Raw genomic sequence first — 20568 nt, 5'->3', positions numbered from 1 at the left:
GATACAGTGTTCATTGATTTCCAACCAGTGAATAAAAAAATTGTCTTTTGGACCTGAGGGTGGTGTTGGGGGTGGGCGGCATGGTGATGGTGATGGTGATGGGGATGGTGGTGGTGTATTTCTGTAAATAATAGTCACACATGGTGTGCTTTTGATTAATCACCTTATTTGAGTGGCCACGGGGAAGGGGCAGTCTTCCAACTAATTTTCACCAAACGTTGTGTGAGATGAATCGCAAGCGGAGTTTGGCTGCCAGGGGCGAGATGGGGCAACACCAGATAGTTCAGGCACTTCTCCAACCACGTGCATGCTGGGAAACGTGCTCGGATGATCTTTTTTGACCGATAACACTTGGCAGGGGATGGGTCGCGCGATGCCTCTCTGCGCCGAGGTTCAAGCCAAAGTCATTATCTGGGTGTCTCCTAAGACCTGGGTTGTGTGTTCCTTCTTGTTATCTGTGAAACCATGAAGAGGAGTCCAAACACCTGCCCTAAGCCATGTGCTAAGCAATGCATTCATCTTCAAGCTGCTTTGATTGCATGGAAGAAGTCAAAATATAAATAGTAAACAGGATTAAAAGTAAATGGAGCAATTTGATTTGGTCAATACTACAAAAAATTGGATTCCAGCTAATTTGGCCTCTGGAGCAGTAAATCAAGTCTGGCCAATTATGCTTTCTGGGCGGGAGAGAGGATGTTGAGGAGGTGGTGGGTGTTGAATGGCCATCGGTCCTCCTTCCTATTGCTGCAGCCATTCAGGCATTCTGGAGTCTGACATGATCAGTTTTTTTCATTCAAATATAAAGCAGATGGCCAAACGTATTTTGTGTGTGTGTGTGTGTGTGTGTGTCATGTATGGGTTTTACTTTGTTACTTTCTCCAGCAACTCTCTCCCCCTGCCCCTACGTGTAATAACCCAGTCAATATTCAATGCTCTCAAAGTCGCTCAATCACACATCTGGTGCTCCTCTACTTGTCTAGTTATTTATTCTATTGCCTTTGGCCCGACCTGAAGTTCTATCGCACCGTTTTATGCACGCCGAGACATTGGAGATGGATGGAAGAGATTGAGAAGGGCTGAAAGAGAAAAGCGTTTAGCTGTTATTGTACCTCCACAGCTCATTACACATACAGTGCGTTTTTATAATCCCCCGTGCCTTGTTCGTATCTCCGCTGTTCGATGCCAGCCATCAAAGCTCACGTCTCATGCAGTGAAATTAATGAGATGAAATGCAATTTTATTTTTCTCCTGTTCACGGCACATAATCCCCTTTTTGTGAATGTGGCTCGACTCCGTTGAGTTAAATCTTCTCATTTTAACGAAACACCTCGGCTGTTGCGCAAGGCTTGGAAGGGAGAGCTGTCATTGGGTACCCCCCCCCAAACCACACACACACATCCTCCACCCATTGTGCATTATGTGCTTTATCAGATTAGCAGTGATGTGGTGCATTCTACAGGTGAACCATGGCCTTCAGTTACTCCTCCAACGGCCTCTTTAAATGGGTGAAAGTTCCTCCTTCCCAGGCAACAAAGACTTCCAGATAGTTATGTTGTTTACACTCCTCTGAGCTCCCTAGAGTCACACACACACACACGCACACTAAATGTTTTTCGCGGAAACCACAATAATGGCTTTCACACCGATCCTCCTGGCTGCGGTCAGATCAGGCCGGTGTGGTCTTCTGGGTAATGATGGTGGCGGTACAAAACAAAAGTTGTTTATTTCCAAATGTCCCACTGTGCTTTTGATGATCGGTGCCCTACTAAGCCTTATGTTTTCTCCACTCGGTCATGCCTCGCTCGCACTCTCCCACCCGCCCCCAATTAGCCACCGGTGGCATCCGATCTGGCAATTCAGTTGTCATCAGTTCCCTAGAGTTGAGGGAATGGAAATATCACCTTGTGGCATCCCCATTATTTTGACATCTGTATCCAGTGTCATGAGCTCTACTACGCGTGTCACTGCACAGCAGTAATTGCAATCCAGAAATTGCTTTTTTTTGTACTGTGCATATTTTAGGGTTGGGGCAGCATAAATCATTCAGGCGCATTGGCCTGGACCGTCTTGTCTGTATCACTTTGGCCACATTCCACCCTGCAAATGCTTCATATCCTCCTATGTTTCGTGGAGAAAACCTATTGACTTGTATTTCTTAAGGGACCTAATCTTGGACCTCCTCCAAGCGGCTCAGTTTCCATCCTCACTCCGTCTTCTCTCTCTCCCCCATAAATCAATGTGATGTAACTGCGTGAACTCCCTTTTCCCACAGACCCCGGGATTGAAGCTTTGTGTGTTTCCACAGAGAAAGTGTTTGAGAGTGGCCAGTTAAACTTAAGCCCCTGGTTCCCAAAACATCCCCCCCACCCGTCCCGTACCAGGCCTGCCAAATGACTCCCAACACTTTTTACTTTGGCGTTTACAAATCTAAAATCTGTTCCCGTTGTTGGTAATATCGATGTTTCACGTCTAACTCTTTATTATGTATTTTTATAGCAGAAGTTAATGTTCTCTTCGCTGGTACCGCCTGTTCCTATCTGGATGGTTGGTTTGCAGCCAACTAGATTGCATCTCATTTCTCTAAGTGCTCTTTGTGTCGAGCCAAGCAGGATTTTTCTCCTGACGTCTGTCCGCTTGCGGCTTCTCCCAGCCTGTCGAAGGAATGCTCCTAAAAAAAAAAAAAAAAAAAAAGTACTTTTCACGAGATTGCTGTTTGGAAAATGTCCGACCTGTATTTTCCACCACACGCTCTCTCCTGGAGTCCTCCTGGGGTTGGTTTAAAGGCAGGATATCTCCACTAGTATATCTTTCAGCCCCTAGTCCTCTTGAGTATTGGACTTCTTTTTTTTTTTGAGTTTTTTTTTTAGTTTTGGAAAGAAATGAGAGCTAAAGTGATTTGGAAAGGTTGGAACTCCCTTAACTACTCGCACTGGTTCTCTGTCCCACTTTGCCGCAGTTCCATCTGCCACTCCTCAAGTAAGCCCCCCTCATTCCACCGTGCTCGGCTCGCTCTGTAGACCAACACGGCTAAGAACCGTAAGACAGACCCCCTTTAGGCAAGATTGTTTTAATTGCTATTTAAGTGCAGACACTCCCTTGCATTAGACGGTACAGGGGCGGAAACTGTGATATCCCCAGTATGCCATGAGTTGCCTCATCACACTCGCCACACATCACGGGGCTTACAGGGGAGTGAGACATCTGCGGTGGGGTGGGCACAGGCGAGAGGTTCTTCGGCACATGTGCGACTTTTACGAGAACGCTCCCAGCGTGGAGCTCCCCCGTGGGTGCAGGAAATGATCCAGATGCAAGGCTTCTGGCCCTCATAACCCGGTGGGGTGTCTGGCCCGCTGCTCCTGAACGGCCTCCCCTACCCACTGGGACGTGGAATACCATCAGTCTGTACTGGGAACCCACCGCACGGCTTACGCTAACTGGTGCGGTGTTATTCGGGAGGATATCGCGAGTTGTCTCGTTTATTTGTTGGAATGGCTTTGCAGTTTCCCACCTTTTTGTTCCAGTTTTGTAATGAAGATCTTTGTTAATAGACTGCAAACCTTGCTGAGCTCAAGGCAAACACCGCTCTGCGGATGGTAGGGAAATATTGATTCCATGTCCGGCGCGCTGTTTCGATTTCTCTCTGGTTGTATACCGCTGCAAGTGTGCAGGCTCTGTTAATACAGTATGCCGGTGGACACAGAGGTATGCAGTGAAAATCCACATAGAATGAAAACCAGATGCCCCGGCTGTCGTAGTATGGGCTGCACTACTTTAGATACCGTAAGGTTGCTATATCTCTCTAGTGTTCCACAAAATGTTTTATTTAGTTTGTGTTCGACCGTTCAACATGTGCATGTGTGTGTGTGCATATTGGTATGTAGCCACGCTTTGTGCTAACACGATTAGGGTTTTGAATTGGGATATTTAATGTTATTGTGCTAATGTTGTTAAATGGGGAAAGCAACGGTAACCCTAGGTAGGAGCCATCCATCACTGTTTTTTTGGACAGCTTGCCATATAAATAAGGCAGTAGTTACTTATTTCACGGTGGAAGTCCCCTGATGCAGGTAAACTATGAAAGAGTTGCATTGCACATGGTTTTCATGTAACGGTGTGTGTTTTCCGTTTTTATTTGTTTCCTGAGATGTTCTCCAATCTGCTTGTTAACACGGTGACCCCTTGGCCCCCTTCATGGTTCGCCGGCAACAGGTTGGGTCTAGGGGTGAGGGCATGTGTGTCAGAACTTGGCCCATGTGGGAAACATGGTTCTCTTCGGTCCACAGCGTTTAATGCGGCAAAAGCATTTCTTTTGAAAAACACGCTGCATGGTATTATTTCAGGTTCCAAATTATTCTGAGTAGTTGATGCCAGATGGGATCTTAAGTACACATCTGCTAGTGTTAGTGTTTGGCTTGACTTAGGCGGTGGAATATTTGTTATTTCTGCGTGAAATGCGCTAACAGTTTGTTAAGAATTGCGGACCTTTTTGAATAAAAGAAGAGTTACCCCTCCATCACTGCGAGCATCTGTGGTAGTGAGAAGTTGAAACCAGGTTAAATGTGGTTTGGTTAACAACTTTCCCTGTGCCAACCACTAAACATTTCCACATCATGAGAATAGACTCAATTCAATAGCGATGAATCATTGGGAACCTACAAAAGTTGTTGTAGTTCTGGTTATATATATTTAACACTGCATTTCTATAATCTCCTTAGAGATTGCAACAAAGGTTAATCAATAATCATCCCACGTAATAACACCACATTGTTACAACTCTTCGAATCTATACTAATTTAACCAGACCATTTATCTGTGGCATTTCATTTCATCACAGAAAATGAAAGACCTTGTTCTATTAATACTTTTGCTATTGCTACATAACTGAAACCACAGTCAGAGTGCCGGCCACTCTCCGTAATCAGTATGAACCTCTACGCTATATTCGTTCACTAATAACTTGGTAAAGCGTCGGTTGGTTGCACTATTCCACCACCAGATGAAGGTTATAGCCGTCGCCGCGGGCTCTTCTGTGTATGTAGTAATGAACTCTTACCTTGGCTTAAGCAGCTGTGCTGTTGCACTCCTTGGTGTGTTTTCCTAACCCTCGCAAAAAAAAAAAAACCCTTGGCCCTAATTGTGTCCCGAGGGGCCCCCCCGGCTCCCAGCATTCAGGGCCTTTCCTGTCCCTCGGAGTGATCCGCTTCCACTTCCATCCTCACCCCTTAGTCCAATCGGACAGGTTTTTCCTCTTTAAACGAGCTTGCTTCAAAGCGCTGCTGGGTGATTACCCCCCCCTGCACCCCATCAACTCGGGCACCCCCCCATCCCTACCCTCACCAGGCCCTGAGATCCTCAAGAGACTTTGGGGTGCGGTGTGTGTGTGTGTGGGGGGTGGGGGGTAGGGTGGGGGGGGGGGGGGGGGGGGGTGTTGGGAGAGATTGGGGTGGAAAGGCGGGCAGATGGTGACGGAAAACAACAAGTATCTCCATGGCTGTTGAGCGGTGCGTGGTGCTGGAGGGAATTGCGGTGGTTGACTCTTTTCAGAGACATGCCTCAGATGTCCCCAAGGGTCTTGCCTATGCAGGGCCCCGTGTGCAGCAAACCCCTCCGTCCTCGCTCTGATCGGGTACATCTTTGGAGATGTGATCCAGGTCGAGGGAACGCTTAAATGCAGAATGGTCTGGTTAGTGTTTGGTCTCTTGTGCAGAGCCTGGAGGCTGACACCTTGTCAGCTTCCATGAGCTTTGGAACAACACCTTGTAGATCACATGCGCAGGGGCTGCGTACCTGTTAACTGCTTGGAAAGCACAGTCCTGACCTAGTTCAATTTTGAATTAGGTCCATTAATGCAGACGAAGTTCAGAGCATAATGATTGCAAGTTTTTAGGTGGGTGTCTGAATGGTATCCCAAATCAATACACACTCCACGGACAGTTCCTTCTCGGAACACCTAAAAAGATTAACGATTATTTGTGTGATATCCTCTGATTAGACTAATGATTGTTTCTCCATGCTAATGGATTACGCTTATCCCTGGTTGCTTGACTGGCACTAGTATTCAATCAATAAAGCTAATTCGTTTTTTTCTCAGCACCGACCAGGGCCTCTGTGGCACCAGTGATCATTCTCCCTATGGTGGATTTATTGCCCCTCTGATGTTGTTAATACCCTAAAAGCTAATGAATTAGGTTTGGAGTCCAAAAAGTGGACCTTGGTGAAAGCATGGAGCCAACAGGCCCTTAAACTCTGAACATCTGTAAGCCCCAGAGGAGAAGCTCTGTTGTTGTCCTGTAGCGGAAAGGACAGTCACTTCCTCTGTCATTTATGTGTCCCTTTCCTGTCCCTGGAGGAAGTTGCACCTGATCAAAGCCCCTGCTGTTCTCTGACCTCCGACCTCCAACCTTGTACCCATGGTTCCCGGGCCGATGCACAGGATGGAGTGGCATAAGCGAGAACAATGCAAAAAAACGAAGGATAGAGGAGTATTAAATATGTAATATAGGCTAGGTGTTATAACTAATGCATGTATAGTTTGCCTTATGTATGAGGTTTCCCACTATGGGGTTAGGTTGAGTTCTCACCTTTTTGTTAATGTGAAAATATCTACAGTGCGGGCATTGATGATACGCCATTGATGTCGGAGATGTATCAGGATATATTCAGGGCTGGGAAATATCCACAGAGACGAATCGATGAACAGTGGCCTTCGTCCTTCCACTGCACTCGCTCTCATGTGCGCACGCCACTTCCTAAATGTCAATGGCTTGTTGATAAGCGAGAGTTATTTAAGAGGAGGCCGGTTGAGGAGATGCAGATGCGCTCTATTGTCTGGCTGCGTACAGTCCTTTCCTCTCTTTGTCAGACTCTCGGTGGCCTGCCCTTTCTGGTCCCTCCCTCGAGTATCCTTCCCCATTGTTGTGCTTTCCCTGTCCACCCCGCGATGATCTCTACTCTCACCCCCATAACCGATAGCGCAAGGCTCCGACGTTCTATTGGTGCTCCGCTTTTCCCTGGACCACGTTTCCATGGAAACAAAAAAAATAACGCAGGACCCTCACCATTGTTGCTCTCTCCGCCAGCTAATGGCGCTCGCAACAAGGACTCATCTGAGGCTCGTGTTCGGCAACAGGCTTCAGGACGAAATATGGTCCTGTTCGGCTAATCGCAACATTACAGAAATGATGATGAAAGACTCGTATCTGCGCCTCTTAGTTCAAATAAATGCTCAGAGGCAGGAGGGAAGCTGACTCAAATGCTCGCCGTCAGGGGATATTCTGCCATTAAACTCTGCTAACGTATCATCAATCAATTAAATGTAAATATTGCTTTCCAGGGCGGTCTAGCAAGTGCTGCGTCTCACATGTACTATGTGTGCCCTCAACACGCCCCCACTGTTATTGATTGTCCTCCTCTGTTGATGCGTTGCAGTGTCTGAATTCAAGGCTCCCGAGAAAAGAGCTGCTATCACTCTCCAACATCTTCTCACAATCGTCCATTTCCTCACTCTGGCTTTGATTGCCTTTGGTAGATGTAATCACAGTCCTTTATTGTGTTGGCGCTGTGGTTGTTGTCAGTGTCAGCTGGCTTTTGTGTGTGTGTGTGTGTGTGTGTGTGTGTGTGTGTGTGTGTGTGTGTGTGTGTGTGTGTGTGTGTGTGTGTGTGTGTGTGTGTGTGTGTGTGTGTGTGTGTGTGTGTGTGTGTGTGCGTCAAGTGTGTGCGTGTCAGATGATGTGGCTGGTGCCATCAGCCAGAATACTCCTGGGACCTCTCCGCAGCTCCATCCTGTCAGGAGCTGCTTTCATGGCCTATATTTCCCCTATCTAATGTGGCAGGCTGTATGTTGCTTGTTACCCTGTAGTTGGCTCACCGAGCGTATTTGATGGCATAGTTGTAAGCGTAGGCACTTTGAAACCTGCTCCGAAGGTGTTAGGTGTCAGTCTGAGCCCGTAACGCCAACTTATTTCACCTCGAACCTTGGATGTCTGTGGTTTTAATTAGACCTTATCGCCATACTGGATTGTTATTTTCACCTGGGAGACACTGGGAGACACTTGAATTGTTCAGGGGGAAAAGGGAAAGAGAGAAAAGTTAAAAGCATTTAAGCTTGTTAGCCACACAGGCGTTGGAGGTGGTGGTTGACAGTTGAAACCAGCAACACATAATTAGCAAGGTATGCTATTCTCGCTGAATAATGGATGAGCTCAGATGCTAATCAAGGCTTATACATGGAAGTAGTGGTGAATTTTCGGGCCCTATTATTAATGGATAATTAACCGTGTGGGAGGGTGCAGAGATTGTATTTCTTTAATGGCAAGAATAGAAATGTTAAACTGCTACTGTACAGCAATGACCTAAATCCTTTCTACTACATGCTGTTTTTTTGCTTCTTAACTTCTCGTCCCTGTTCGATTTTTGCCTCCAGCAGAAGTCGAGTCAAAAGTATTCAAATGGGCGTAAACAACATTACACTCTTGGATTACCTCTTGCCGGAAGCAATTGTTAAATAAATTATATCCGTTTCTAAGAAGTCTCCTAAATTGGTGATTAATCTTATGAAAAAGAGGACTGCAATGAATGCCTAAGTCCCTTTAATTTAGTAAATAACAGTTATTTCTTTCTCTCTGTCCCTGTCTCTCTCTCTGTCTCCCTCTCTCAACAGCTCATGAAAACAGGAGAGGAACAAAAGCCAAGAGAATTCATCAGCTTCCATTGAACAAGTGGAACCAACAGGCAGATACTCATGGTGCGTTCCTTTTTATTTAAATTAAACGATGAAATTTCAACACTGTGGTTTAAATAGCTGGATAATAAACCTGCTTATGGGATTTGTTTTAATGATACACATATGTAATTAAGTTGTTTCTATTTTCATATTTCTACATGAAATGTTTATTCGCTATGTAGTTATTTAGCTGGCACTTGAGGTTATTTCAGATATGCGTTATTAATGAACTCAAAGATGAGTTAATAATCTTGCTTAAGGAGGCCTACAGGCATTATGCAGACATTGAGTATCAAACCCTGTATCTTTTGGCAATAAACCTAAATAAACCAATCACTCAGCTGAGAAATATCTTTCAGTCATTACTTTCACTTCAGCGTCTGTACAGTCTCTGTGTTTGGGTGCATGCTGTGCCGGCTCCACAGACATCATGCCTTCAAATGTATTCCTGTCTGTGTTGAAGCTGGAGGATAAACAATCCACAACAATCACTTGTTGATGGACAGGTTTGAGAAAGGTACTGACAGCAGGTGCAGAAAAATGTAATTAGTTTCTGATTCGATCAAGAGCAGGGCTGTGTGTTAACCAGGTTCCCTTGTACAAAAAAAAAATGGAAAGTCTCTCAGCCTTCACAGCAGGCCAGTCCTGGTCTTTTGTAGCTTCTGATTTGCATTGGGATCTATGGCATTACTATTCAGAGCACGCACGTGAATGGAAGACATGTATAGATTTCAAGGTCAAAGGGGATCTCAAACGCAGACACATCCCCCAAAGTAAGCCCCACCACCCCAGCCCGTAACACAAGCATTCACACAAGTGCAAATCGGTCGCTGTGCAAATTTGACATGTCTGATTGATTTGAACCACGCTGCACTCTTCAGACGTTTTTGACATTTACAACTTTGAAGTCATCCAAGGCGTTGCGAATTATATGCTTAATAATAATCCATGACGAACCAATTTCTTTATTGACTTTTTCATCGTAATCAAGTTCATGGCCCCCCTGGGAATCCATTCTAGCAGCAGTTTAACATTAGGGGTAAATTGAATAATAATTATTTGTGTGTTTTGCAATTATGTGTGTTATTAATGCAAAGCCATTAAAAACTTTATTTCCTTAACCTCAATTTGTGGCGCAGCCCTTGATATATGTGGTGTTATCAGATACATGGGGAACGCAGTGTTGCTTTGATCTAAGGCAACCAACTAAAACACAAACACAGAAGCTCATACTACTGAAGGCTGTGTTTTGATCTGCAGCGTGTTCAAAACTCTGGCTGTTTTAGCAGTGTTATTTTTTTGTGTGCTTTTTCCTTGGTTGTAATCCTATCCGTGCATAGGATAAGCCATCGGAAATCATTCTCACACAGAGAAACCATCAATCAGCAGTAAACAGGTTAAAGGCCTTTTACATTGTGGATCTAGCTGTCTGCTAGGCCACCATATGGCCCTGAAACAGGGTGTGAGTGATCACTCATTAAACAAATGGCAGGGGCCAGGCTGGCCCCTCACACTAAAGTGCCCAGGTCTGCAGTCTTTTGTTTTTCTGAAACAGGAACTGGTGTTAAGGGGAAATGCCAAACAGTGCTCCGCAGGCAAAGACCACTCTCAGCCCATATCCGGGGTTGCCTTGGAGACCCTTAAGTGAATAGATCTGGATTTTAGCGCAGGGCCTAGATAATACAATTATTATGCATACAAAAACATATGCTAACTTCAAATAAGCCTTAACAATTTAAAAGATCAAAGGGGTTGTTTCTTTTTGACCCGTTTCAAGACGAGAGCCCCACATTTGTGTGGTATTTGGCCCTCCAACACGTGCTCACGTTCCAGTCGCCCTTTGTCTTCGGATCCCCTCAGGGGTGAGAAGGATGTGCCTTCGTAAATCAGGACATGTCCCGACAACTGTTCCACCCCTGATGAGACCATCTGTGATGGGAGCCTTGTTACTCATGATGCCCCACAACAGACAACAATGGGACCAGACCTTTAGTGTGTTGGGAGTAGGACTCACTTCCTGGCAGATCTTTCCTGTCACTTATTCCTTTAACGGGTCTTTGGTAATGAACCGTTTAATGAACTTCAACAGTAGACGTTTGTTACACATTTTAATTATTGATGTGAATCCCCATTCCTCTGGACACTGAGGCGTGTTGTGGGTGAGACCGCCACAACAGATGCATAGATTACCATTGTCACTCCTAACACTTATTCGCCTTTCAGTGCTAAATTGAGTTACAAACAAATGGATCCTGGAAAGCCCCAAAGCGTTCATCCTGTGAATCTCCCCCTGGGGGGAAAGGCCCCGGGCCCCGGCGGACAGCCGTGGTGTCTGTGTAATAACTGTTCAACGCTGCCTCATACCCCCTCGCTCTGACTAACCAGGCTTCCAGCGACTACCGGTCGCAGCTCGAGCAAATCAATGGCTCAACGAGCGTCTTCTCAGGTCTGCTATCGATCCACTCGGATGAGGCCAGTTTGAGGTGCTGACACAATTAAGGAGTGAATTCGGGTTGGAAATGAGGGCATGTGGAGTCTGTAGTACAACAAAGAAGGGCTGAACAGCGAGCCTCCTTCTGTGCATCTTCATCAGATGTCTTCCACCAAATCCAACGCAACAAGCAGGAAGGACACGCTGACTATTCTCAGCTGCCTTTTTTTTTTTTTTCATTGGCCTGTATTTTCTAATAAAAAGGCATTGGAGTATGAAGAATTGATTATTCTGAGGGAAAAGCTGGCTGCGTGCCCGGTTTTGGGAGGAAAGAATGTAGCCTGCAGTATACTACCGACAACACATGGTCAGTGTCTTATCTGACAGCGTGTTTGTTCTTACTGGGAGCCTTCCCCACTTAATCAGCCTATTGTTTGGGAGTGTGTCAGCTGCCCGGTCGGGGGACAACTGCCCCGGAGGATTCACAGAATCAAATTTCTATAGTGTGCGGGGTCAGAGGCGCACCACTTAGAGGCATTGATCAGGCCCGGGGGTCACGGTCACAGCGGCCGCAGCCCTGACGTTACAGACAGCATTACTCCGGGAGTATGGCTCCACTGTGGTGGAACAGCGGTGAGAGAGAGAGAGAGAGAGAGAGAGAGGGAGTGAGTGAGTGAGTGTAACAGCCCAACCCCATGTTCTACATGACTGTACTATGTGGATTCTGAGCTCTGTGAAGATTCCTTCCCTGAGGGCGAGCCAATGCTAGTATTTTTTTTCTCTTCTCCCATCTGGGCCACACCAGGACACTGGAGGCCTGCCACCCAGACTTGGCGAGCGCCTCTCTCTATGCAGGCTCGCCGTAACCCCTGTGCTCTCCCGAAGCTACGCCCACGCATGCTACAACACATACCGCGGCGCCCGGTTTGCCTTTGAGCTACTTTTAGCGGACTCTTTTCCCTCCACGGTTGCGCTGCTCCGTGTTTGTCTGCGAGTCCATGCCCTCTGAGCGGGGAAACGGGTGATAACGCCGATCGGCATTCAGCTCGCTTCAAAGCCCCTCCGCGTGACAGCGCGGCCCAGGGCTCATTCCCCCTCTAATTGGCGGTTCATTAAGGGACTGCGCACCTCAGGGGGAAGCCGGCGCAGGCTGCGATGGAAGAATCCTTTTTCCTCCCCACTTTGAGGTGTGCACTCGCCGAGACTGATGTAGCAAGTCGTGGCGAAAGATGAAAATGGGCTTTTAATTGAGATGAAGGGTGTGGCCGTGCGTATGTGAGTGTGTGGGGTCGCCGAGTGCTTCAATTAGCGGGTATCCGACGCATCCGAATGTGAGACTATTGTGGCTCAAGGATGGTCGTAGCACAATGAGGGCTGAGGACACCTGCTCCCCCCCCCCCCCCTGCTCATGGGAAGAGCCCCGGAGGAGGGATTCGCACCCTCCCCAGGGGTCCATTACAGGTGATCGTTTAGAGGGTCAATGGCATTCGGCGGGTTCAAGCGTCGATCCACACGAGCTCAGCGCTGTCCCCCGTGTTAATGATGGTTTCGTATGCGGCCGCATGTCCCGGGTGAAGTGGGCCTTAGCGGCGTCTCGGGAATGAATTTGTGGGGTGGGGAGGGCCCTGGTGGGTTGGGGGGGGGGTGCTCAGATGCAGACACCGTGTCCTTGTCTTGCTTATCCATTTGCGCGCGGCGGTGGCGAGCGGAGCGGGGGGAATATGGGCTCACTTCATTAATCGTGCTTCAGGGTGTCAACTTCAAGGAGAGCCATGCAAGGATGTTCTATTAATATGGGGGAGCCCCCCCACCCCACCCCCTACGACGTCTTCTTTATCTCCTTTTTGCACTCGGTTGGCCGGGGGGGCTGATTGTGTTAAGGTTCAAGCAAGGCCTAGTGCGGTTTCAGACTGAAAATATCACACGACTACGTCTATTATAGTCTCCGTTTTTGCCGTCCTTCTGCTATATACTATATCCAAGGAAAGCATTGTAGGTCATGACTTGGTCCTCTTTACAGTCGACTGGCATCTGACACGGCTGCACAGCTGATTTAGGATCACATCTCATTAATCCGTCACGCCTCCTTGGCTTAACTGCCCCAGCTGACTATGGATCAGTACTCGGGGTACAGTAAGCAGGAGTTCAGATGGATATTTTAGTACTGTGTGGCATTTTGTGGTGACTTGACAGCTGCAGAGTTTGCTAATGGCCTTCGCCCCGGTTGAATGATATTTAGAACGTTAGATAAACATGTTGCCTATTCACCAACTTGCACACTTCTATAATTCTAGAACAATCCTCGTGGCCCAGAAGCGGCTGCGTTTATTTTTGTTCCACATCGACGCCGAACAGAATCGAAACACTCACGCACAGCAAAGCATTTCTTCCTTGATGATGATCTGTTTTTAATCCGACGGTAATCTATCTCAGTTTGCATGAAGTGTTGTTGTAGCAGGGGAGCCAGCGCGGTGGTAACCCTCTGGTTCTAAGACGGTGCGGTGTGATCGATGAGGACCTGCTCTCCCAGGGGCTCGATGGGAAACACCACTTTGTTTACTCTGCACTTTCTCGAGGGTCCGGTGGCAGTTTGATTTATACCGCGCCAGCGCTGCGCCGTCGGACTTGTTATTCCGCTAGCCTGTGTCGGGTCCTTGCGGCGCTCTGCATTTTTATTACTGCTAATACATTTTAATGCTCAAAAAAGATTGGCTGCGAATCAGACGGCGATTCCACCCTGAGTGGGAGGAGGGCGGGAAAGGGGCAAGGCCGGGAACGGAATCAAACATTCGGTTTCAAACATGCGTTAAGCTTTGAAACAAAATCTTTCCAGCCATCCACCATCACCTCCTCCCCGCCCCCCCATTCCGCCATTTTTCATCCCACGCTCCATTAAATGCATTTTCTCCCATCACATGCTCGGCCTGGACTGAATAGATGGAAGGGAGGGAGGATGAGAGCGATTGGCCTCTCTTCCACATTACAGCCTGTAATGTATGCAAATCTCAATTAAGACCTCCTGTGCCCCGGTTAGGCCTTCCAGTAGGGCACGGGGAGAAGAGGGGTGTAATTAAAACCCATCTCTTGCAACGAGGCCACTTGCTGCTCTCAGAACACCACGGGCTGGAATGATCAATACCCGAGCATATCATTATGATTTAGAGGAGGTGTTTAACCACAGCCTTAAATCAATTTCCCAGAGTCCGGGGAGAGTGAAGGAAATGGAAAATAATCATTAGGACACTAGCCGGTGCAAGGAGAAAATCCTGGGCGTGCACCTCTTACGCCTCAGCAGTAATGCGTATCATTACAGTGTCTGACCATATACCTGTTATTTATTAGCTTTTCCCCCTGCGAAACGTGGATGCTCCGTGAAATGTAACCACAGCCAGGGGTTGAGCGCCGACTCCTCCCCCCCCCCCCCCCCCCCCCCCTCCTCCCCGAGGAGCCCGTGCGTGCACTCTGTCTAACCCGGGCAGTTGGACAGGCAGCCAGGCCGCGTTGCAGTGCCACCGAAGCCTTCGGCGCTGCTCGCAATGAGCACAGAGTTCGCCCAGGAGAGTGGATTTGCAGCAGAGCGTCAGTCAGTCCAAGGGGCTGCCTAAAGAATGAGAACCGTCATGCGTGATGGACGTGCGGTAAATCCCAGAAGGGAAGTGAAGTGAGAGACGGCAATTTAGGTTATCCGTCCTGACTTGTGTTTGGCCCGTGTTGAATTGCAGACAACTGCTGTTTGCGTATTTCTTTCCTCCAAAACAAACCGACTCAGCTCCCTTTCGTCTGATTTATTTATCTAGCCAGGGCTTGATTCTGGCAAGGCAGGAAGGCAAATAAATAATCATCACTACAAAGTAAAGACTGCCAGCCTGTTTCTGCAAAATAATTAATTTTCGTCTTCCACAGAGATCGCAATTATAGCGGGGCAATGAGCTGCCTCAGACGAGTTTAGGGGGGGAAAAACACTGAGACGTTGAGTTTACTCCCTCGGACAATTTAATTGTTTACCAGATGGTAGATACCTTCAACACATGGGGACGCATTGTTGACGGGCCAGAATACTATAGAATAGAGGGTATGGTTAGTAGGGGGGGGGGGGGGGGGGGGGGGGGGGGGGGGTCACGGACTGAGGGTCTCCCAGTCCCATGTTGTCTCCTATAATGAAAAAGGAGGGTCTCTTCATTATGTGAGAGTGCTTCCTGCGCAGGTCCTCATCAGGGAGAGTGTGTTTATGTCAGGTAAAAGAATGGCCATTCGGAGCCCCCTCCAGGCTCCTGACTCCCATTAAATTAAATGGGACAGGCTCCGGACTAAAGGGGCCACGTGTTGTCAGTTAATGAGACCCCTGTTGGCTATCATATGCCCAAGATCGCTCAAAGATGCACGGCGCCTGTTTAAGCTCCACTGATATGCAGGGGACCTGCTCTGGTCCAGGGAGACGGAAACTAGGGCCCAATCACCTCGTGGCGCTAGACTATAAACTTAGAAATTAGTTTTTTTTGTGGTGTTTGGGTCACGTGTGTAGTTTTGCATAGGGGAAAGGAGAAGAGGGAAATAACCAAGATTCGATTTTCTCTGGGAGCCTTTCTGCTGTTTTTCTTTTACTGCTGAGGGTTTCTGCTGGGTGTTTCTGCTGAGCCTGCGCTATCTAAAACGACGGCGTCGTGGGTATCTGACAGGCAGGACTCATTACAAAAACAATTTGAGGGTAGGTTTTCACAGGGTGACGTTTCCCGACACTTGCAGCTGGATACCTTTTTCTGCTGTGAATACTCCCGTTCATTCAGCAGAACTATAATAAATGGCTGGGGCAAGGCATTGAATAACAATTTTTGTCCGTTTGTCTTGCTGTTTCAGGGGCAGGGAGAAGCTTCAGCGAGGGGGACCGCCATGGAGGGCGACTGCCTCAGCTGTGTCAAGTACCTCATGTTCGTCTTCAATTTCCTAATATTTGTAAGTATTTGTCAAACAATGATGATGATGATTGATAATTTACTGTATTTATTCAGTTCTTCTCAAGGCACCAAATGTGCGTTAAGGGGAGTTCCCCACCACATCCACCACTATCCTACTCTTGATTTCCCCTCAAAGATTACCTTTATAAACCCCTTGAAGTCCCTTGCAGTGTGAAGATTAGGAGCCAGGTCGCTTCCCCCTCTTCCCACCCAACTAAAGAGTCGATATTTGCATTTCATTAGCTCGGAAGGCATTCTAGGCCATTCGATACGACTTTCCCTTTTGATTAGATTTCGGCGCGCTGGAACACATCTGAGCCAAAATGTTCCACACGGACCTCCGAGTGAATGACAGTTGATTTTATCAGCCTCTTATCACACAATCAAGACTAATCCCATTAACTGGAGACTCCGCGAGGGGAAGACAATATGTTGGGAGTTACACCTGTTCCTCCTCTTCGTTCAGAGCCGCAGCCCTCTTGCATGAAACCGCAGCTGTTGACCAGCCGGGAAATTAATTGTCTTGGCAATTAGTAACCGTTCTGGATCCACTGCTACAGTTTACAAATCAACCTCCAACCTCCTGCTGTGGTGTGTTTCTCTCTCTGGGGTAGTGTTTTTTTTTAGGCACATTTTGCTGAGAAAATGACAAAAATATTAACGTATTCAAGTCAATCTTTTTATTCACTTGCATAGCACACTTGCATGCATGACTTTTATTTTATTATCCACTTTATTTCTTTGCTTTTTTTTTTTTTTCAGATCTCATTGTATGTGCTATTTATTATACTATGTTACCATAGCGTCCCTGATTTTGACTGCTTGTGAATCATCTATGTGACATGTACTGACAAATATTCTGACCAGGCTTTGCCACATAAACCTGGTTAGGTTTTTGAGACAGTCTATAAATAAGATACACTTAAACTTCAAACTTAAACAAGTTTCCTGTTCAGTGCTCGAGGGGGTTGAGACTCTCACTCTCAAATGACGGTCAGCAGTTGAAGCCCGAGCCAATCACTGGAGACGGGAGGAAAGAGATTGCGAGACCCGTATCTCTTCCCCTGCCTCCATAGCTTCTTTCCTTAATCACCTAAGTCCCAGCCCTACCCCCAAAGGGCTTTAACTGTTCGGTAGGATGATGGTGATGACCTGAAGGAGCGTAGGGAGTGTTCGCCGAAGCCGGGGTAGCTATCTCCAGCTGCCTCCCGTGAGGGGCATTAGGGCTCTGCAGAGATCCAGGCATTTACCTCTCTGTCACCCCATCCTCCTTCAAACCTTTGCAGAGATCCCACCAGTTTTTCTACATCAAAGACGTCTGCTTTGAAGTGCTCTGTTCTTAGACCTGATTGAGTGTTTGACTGTTAACATTTCAGGGTTTTTTTGCAGAGGAAAACAAACGCGAATGATAGTTTACCATTCATGCCTACGATAGCAATGCTGTGCATTTTTAATTTAGAAGAAACAATTTGAATTTACAAGAAGATGCAGAAGGCTGATATTGACGTACGCTGAGACAGCAGTTTAAGATGTGAAAAAGACATGAGCTGCAAATCAAAGCTCGTAAGTCACAAAGGTTGTAGATTGTAGATAGATTAATTGTAGATTGTATATTGCAACAGAAAACAGAAGTAAACGAGGTATTTCATTTACCAACAGTTATGGAAAAACTTTAAATTGACTGGCAATATCAGCGGGTTATAAAACTGTTCACGGCCTCTGTAGCTCTGCCAGAACACTATAGACAAAGGGGGAAGTCTGTTCCGTCTTAGATGTGTGTGATTTTGATTTGTTTACTTCACCTCCTTTCATTATATGGAATCCATTTAACGGGAGGATAATGGCCCGGCCCTCGCAACACAACACAGCCTAATAAACCGGGGAGGGCCCATTACACTGTGAGCCTCATAAACCTGTGTGCGTACCAAACAGAGGGTCTGATCTGTTGTTCTCTCTCTCTCTCTCTCTCTCTCTCTCTCTCTCTCTCTCTCTCTCTCTCTCTCTCTCTCCTCTCTCTCTCTCTCTCTCTCTCTCTCTCTCTCTCTCTCTCTCTCTCTCTCTCTCTCTCTCTCTCTCTCTCTCTCTCTCTCTCTCTCTCTCTCTCTCTCTCTCTCTCTCTCTCTCTCTCTCTCTCCCCGTTCCTCCGTCAGCTGGGGGGCTCCTTCCTCCTGGGGGTGGGGGTGTGGGTGCTGGTGGACCCCACGGGCTTCCGGGAGATCGTGGCGGCGAACCCCCTGCTGTTCACCGGGGTCTACATCGTCCTGGCCATGGGGGGCATGCTGTTCCTGCTGGGCTTCCTCGGCTGCTGCGGGGCCATCCGCGAGAACAAGTGTCTGCTGCTCTTCGTAAGGACCCCCGCCCATCCCCTTCTTCCCCCCCCCCCCGTCCCCCAACCCATGTGTTTAGTTGGCCCCTCCGTCTCCCCTCTCCCCCCCTTTTCCCTAACCTGTGTGTTCAATTGGCCCCCCTGTACCCCCTGTCCCACTGTCCGCCGTCCCCTAACCTGTGTGTTCAGTTGGCCCCCCTTGTACCCCCTGTCCCACTGTCCGCCGTCCCCTAACCTGTGTGTTCAGTTGGCCCCCCTTGTACCCCCTGTCCCACTGTCCGCCGTCCCCTAACCCGTGTGTTTAGTTGTGTTAGTATCGATTTGTTTGATTTTTTGTGGCTGCTGTGATGTCCTCTTGTCTGTTTTGTATGTCTGCGGTGAGTCACTGTGGACTTCGTCGTTTCAAAGCGAGAAAGAGAAGAAGAAGAAGAAGAAGAAGAAAAAGAAAACGTTTCCCGGAAATCCAACCGGGCGTGGAGGCTTTTTATCCTACGGGTCCTTTGTGCATTGGGCCTCATGCATAGTTAATACAGAGTGTCCGGGACCCAGGCAGATAGAGATTTTTAGTGACTTGTGCTGCAGTTCTGCTGACACTGCCTTTCAATTGCTCCCTCTCTCCCTCTGTCTCGCCCTGTCTCTCTCTCTCTCCCCGTCTCCCCCTGTCTCCTTCTATCTGTCTCTCTGTCCTCCTGCAGTTCTTCATGCTCATCCTCCTCATCTTCCTCGCCGAGCTGGCCGCTGCCATCCTCGCCTTCATATTCCGGGAGCATGTAAGTTGTCCCTGACCCTGAGATGAGCAGATTGCCCCAACACAAACATGGGGAGAGCTATTCCTGTATGTTGTTGATGATGACTGAACACGTGTTCTGATTGGCCTTCGGTCCCCAGCTGACCAGGGAATACTTCACCAAGGAGCTGAAGAGGCACTACCAGGGCTACAACAACACGGACGTGTTCACCTCCACGTGGAACGGCATCATGAACACGGTGAGACCGCTTTTTATTTGTGTCAGCCTCTGTGGTTCAGGGTGTTTGAGGAAATTTTGGATAAAGGCTGAAAGCTCAAAAGGGTTTGGTATTTTATAGAGGAAAACGCTGGGATTAAAGCGATGTTATTTTACAGATGAAAATGCTGGTCTTTAAAGGAAGGGGCTTTATAGATGAAAATGCTGTCCTTAAAGGGATGGTACTTTATAGATGAAATGCTGGACTTAAAGGGATGGTGCTTTATAGATGAAATGCTGCCTGAGTCTTGGGTCAATGTTCATGGTTGAGTAGTGCATGCAACCGGCAGGTCGCAGGCCAATGCGCTGAGAAATGGGGTATCATCCTCTCCTGCTCACCTCCCTCCCTCCCCTCCCCCTCCCCCCCCCCCCCTTCCCCCCAACAGTTTGACTGCTGTGGCGTCAACAGCCCGGAGGATTTTAAGGAAAGTCTGTTCAAGTCGCTGAACCACGATGACATGGTGCCGGCGGCTTGCTGCCAGAGGCCCAGCCAGCCCCCTGATATGGCCGACCCCAGCCAGGAACAGTGCTTAAGAGGCAACATGATGTTCCGCAATAACAAGGTGGGTGCTGGCAGAGACTCGCTCGATCCCACTATCCGCCGGCCATCCGTCCCAATTATTCTCGCTCTCCCTGTCTGTCCCCCCCCCCATCTCTCGCCTCCTCTCTTTTGGCTCCGCTCTGCATCTATATTTCTTTCGTTCTGTTCTTTATTTTTAAATCGTTCTGCTTTCTCTACTCTCTTCCTCTTTCCCTCTGTCTCTCTTCCATGCCGTTCTATCTCCGTCTGTCCCTCTCTGATTCCGATCTCTATCTTTCTGATTCCATCCAAATCCGGAGTCTCTCTCTCTCGCTCTCGCTCTTGCTCGCTCTCGTTCTCTCACTCTCACTCTCTCTCGCGCTCTCTCTCTCTCTCTCTCTCTCGTTCTGTCGCTCTCTCTCTCTCTCTCTCTCTCTCTCTCTCTCTCTCTCTCTCTCTCTCTCTCTCTCTCGCTCTCTCGCACTCTCGCTCTCTCGCTCTCTCTCTCCCCCAAAGTGTCCTCCGGCCCACTGCTTAATTAGAGCAGGAGAGCTGCTGCTGTTGTCCAGGGACTTGCTGGGTACTCATGGCTGATTAGTGCTTTTCCCTGTTC

The 20568-nt window shown here is 47.9% G+C and overlaps 1 protein-coding gene across 1 annotated transcript in view; it reads left to right on the top strand.

Annotated features, from left to right (window-relative positions):
* The window catches only part of tspan18b (tetraspanin 18b), a 31966-nt gene that overhangs the window by 8333 nt on the left and 3065 nt on the right, over nt 1–20568 (top strand). Inside the window, exons 2-7 of the mRNA XM_056598310.1 lie at nt 8660–8743; nt 16008–16103; nt 18256–18450; nt 19127–19201; nt 19320–19418; nt 19822–19998. Coding sequence (XP_056454285.1) covers nt 8741–8743; nt 16008–16103; nt 18256–18450; nt 19127–19201; nt 19320–19418; nt 19822–19998 — 645 coding nt within the window. The 5' untranslated portion in view covers nt 8660–8740. The remainder of the gene's footprint in view (nt 1–8659; nt 8744–16007; nt 16104–18255; nt 18451–19126; nt 19202–19319; nt 19419–19821; nt 19999–20568) is intronic.

Source organism: Gadus chalcogrammus, chromosome 9 (assembly GCF_026213295.1).
Source record: "Gadus chalcogrammus isolate NIFS_2021 chromosome 9, NIFS_Gcha_1.0, whole genome shotgun sequence".
Taxonomy (NCBI): Eukaryota; Metazoa; Chordata; class Actinopteri; order Gadiformes; family Gadidae; genus Gadus; species Gadus chalcogrammus.
The sequence above is the reverse complement of the archived record's forward strand: the minus strand, read 5'-3'. Positions and strand labels throughout refer to the sequence as shown.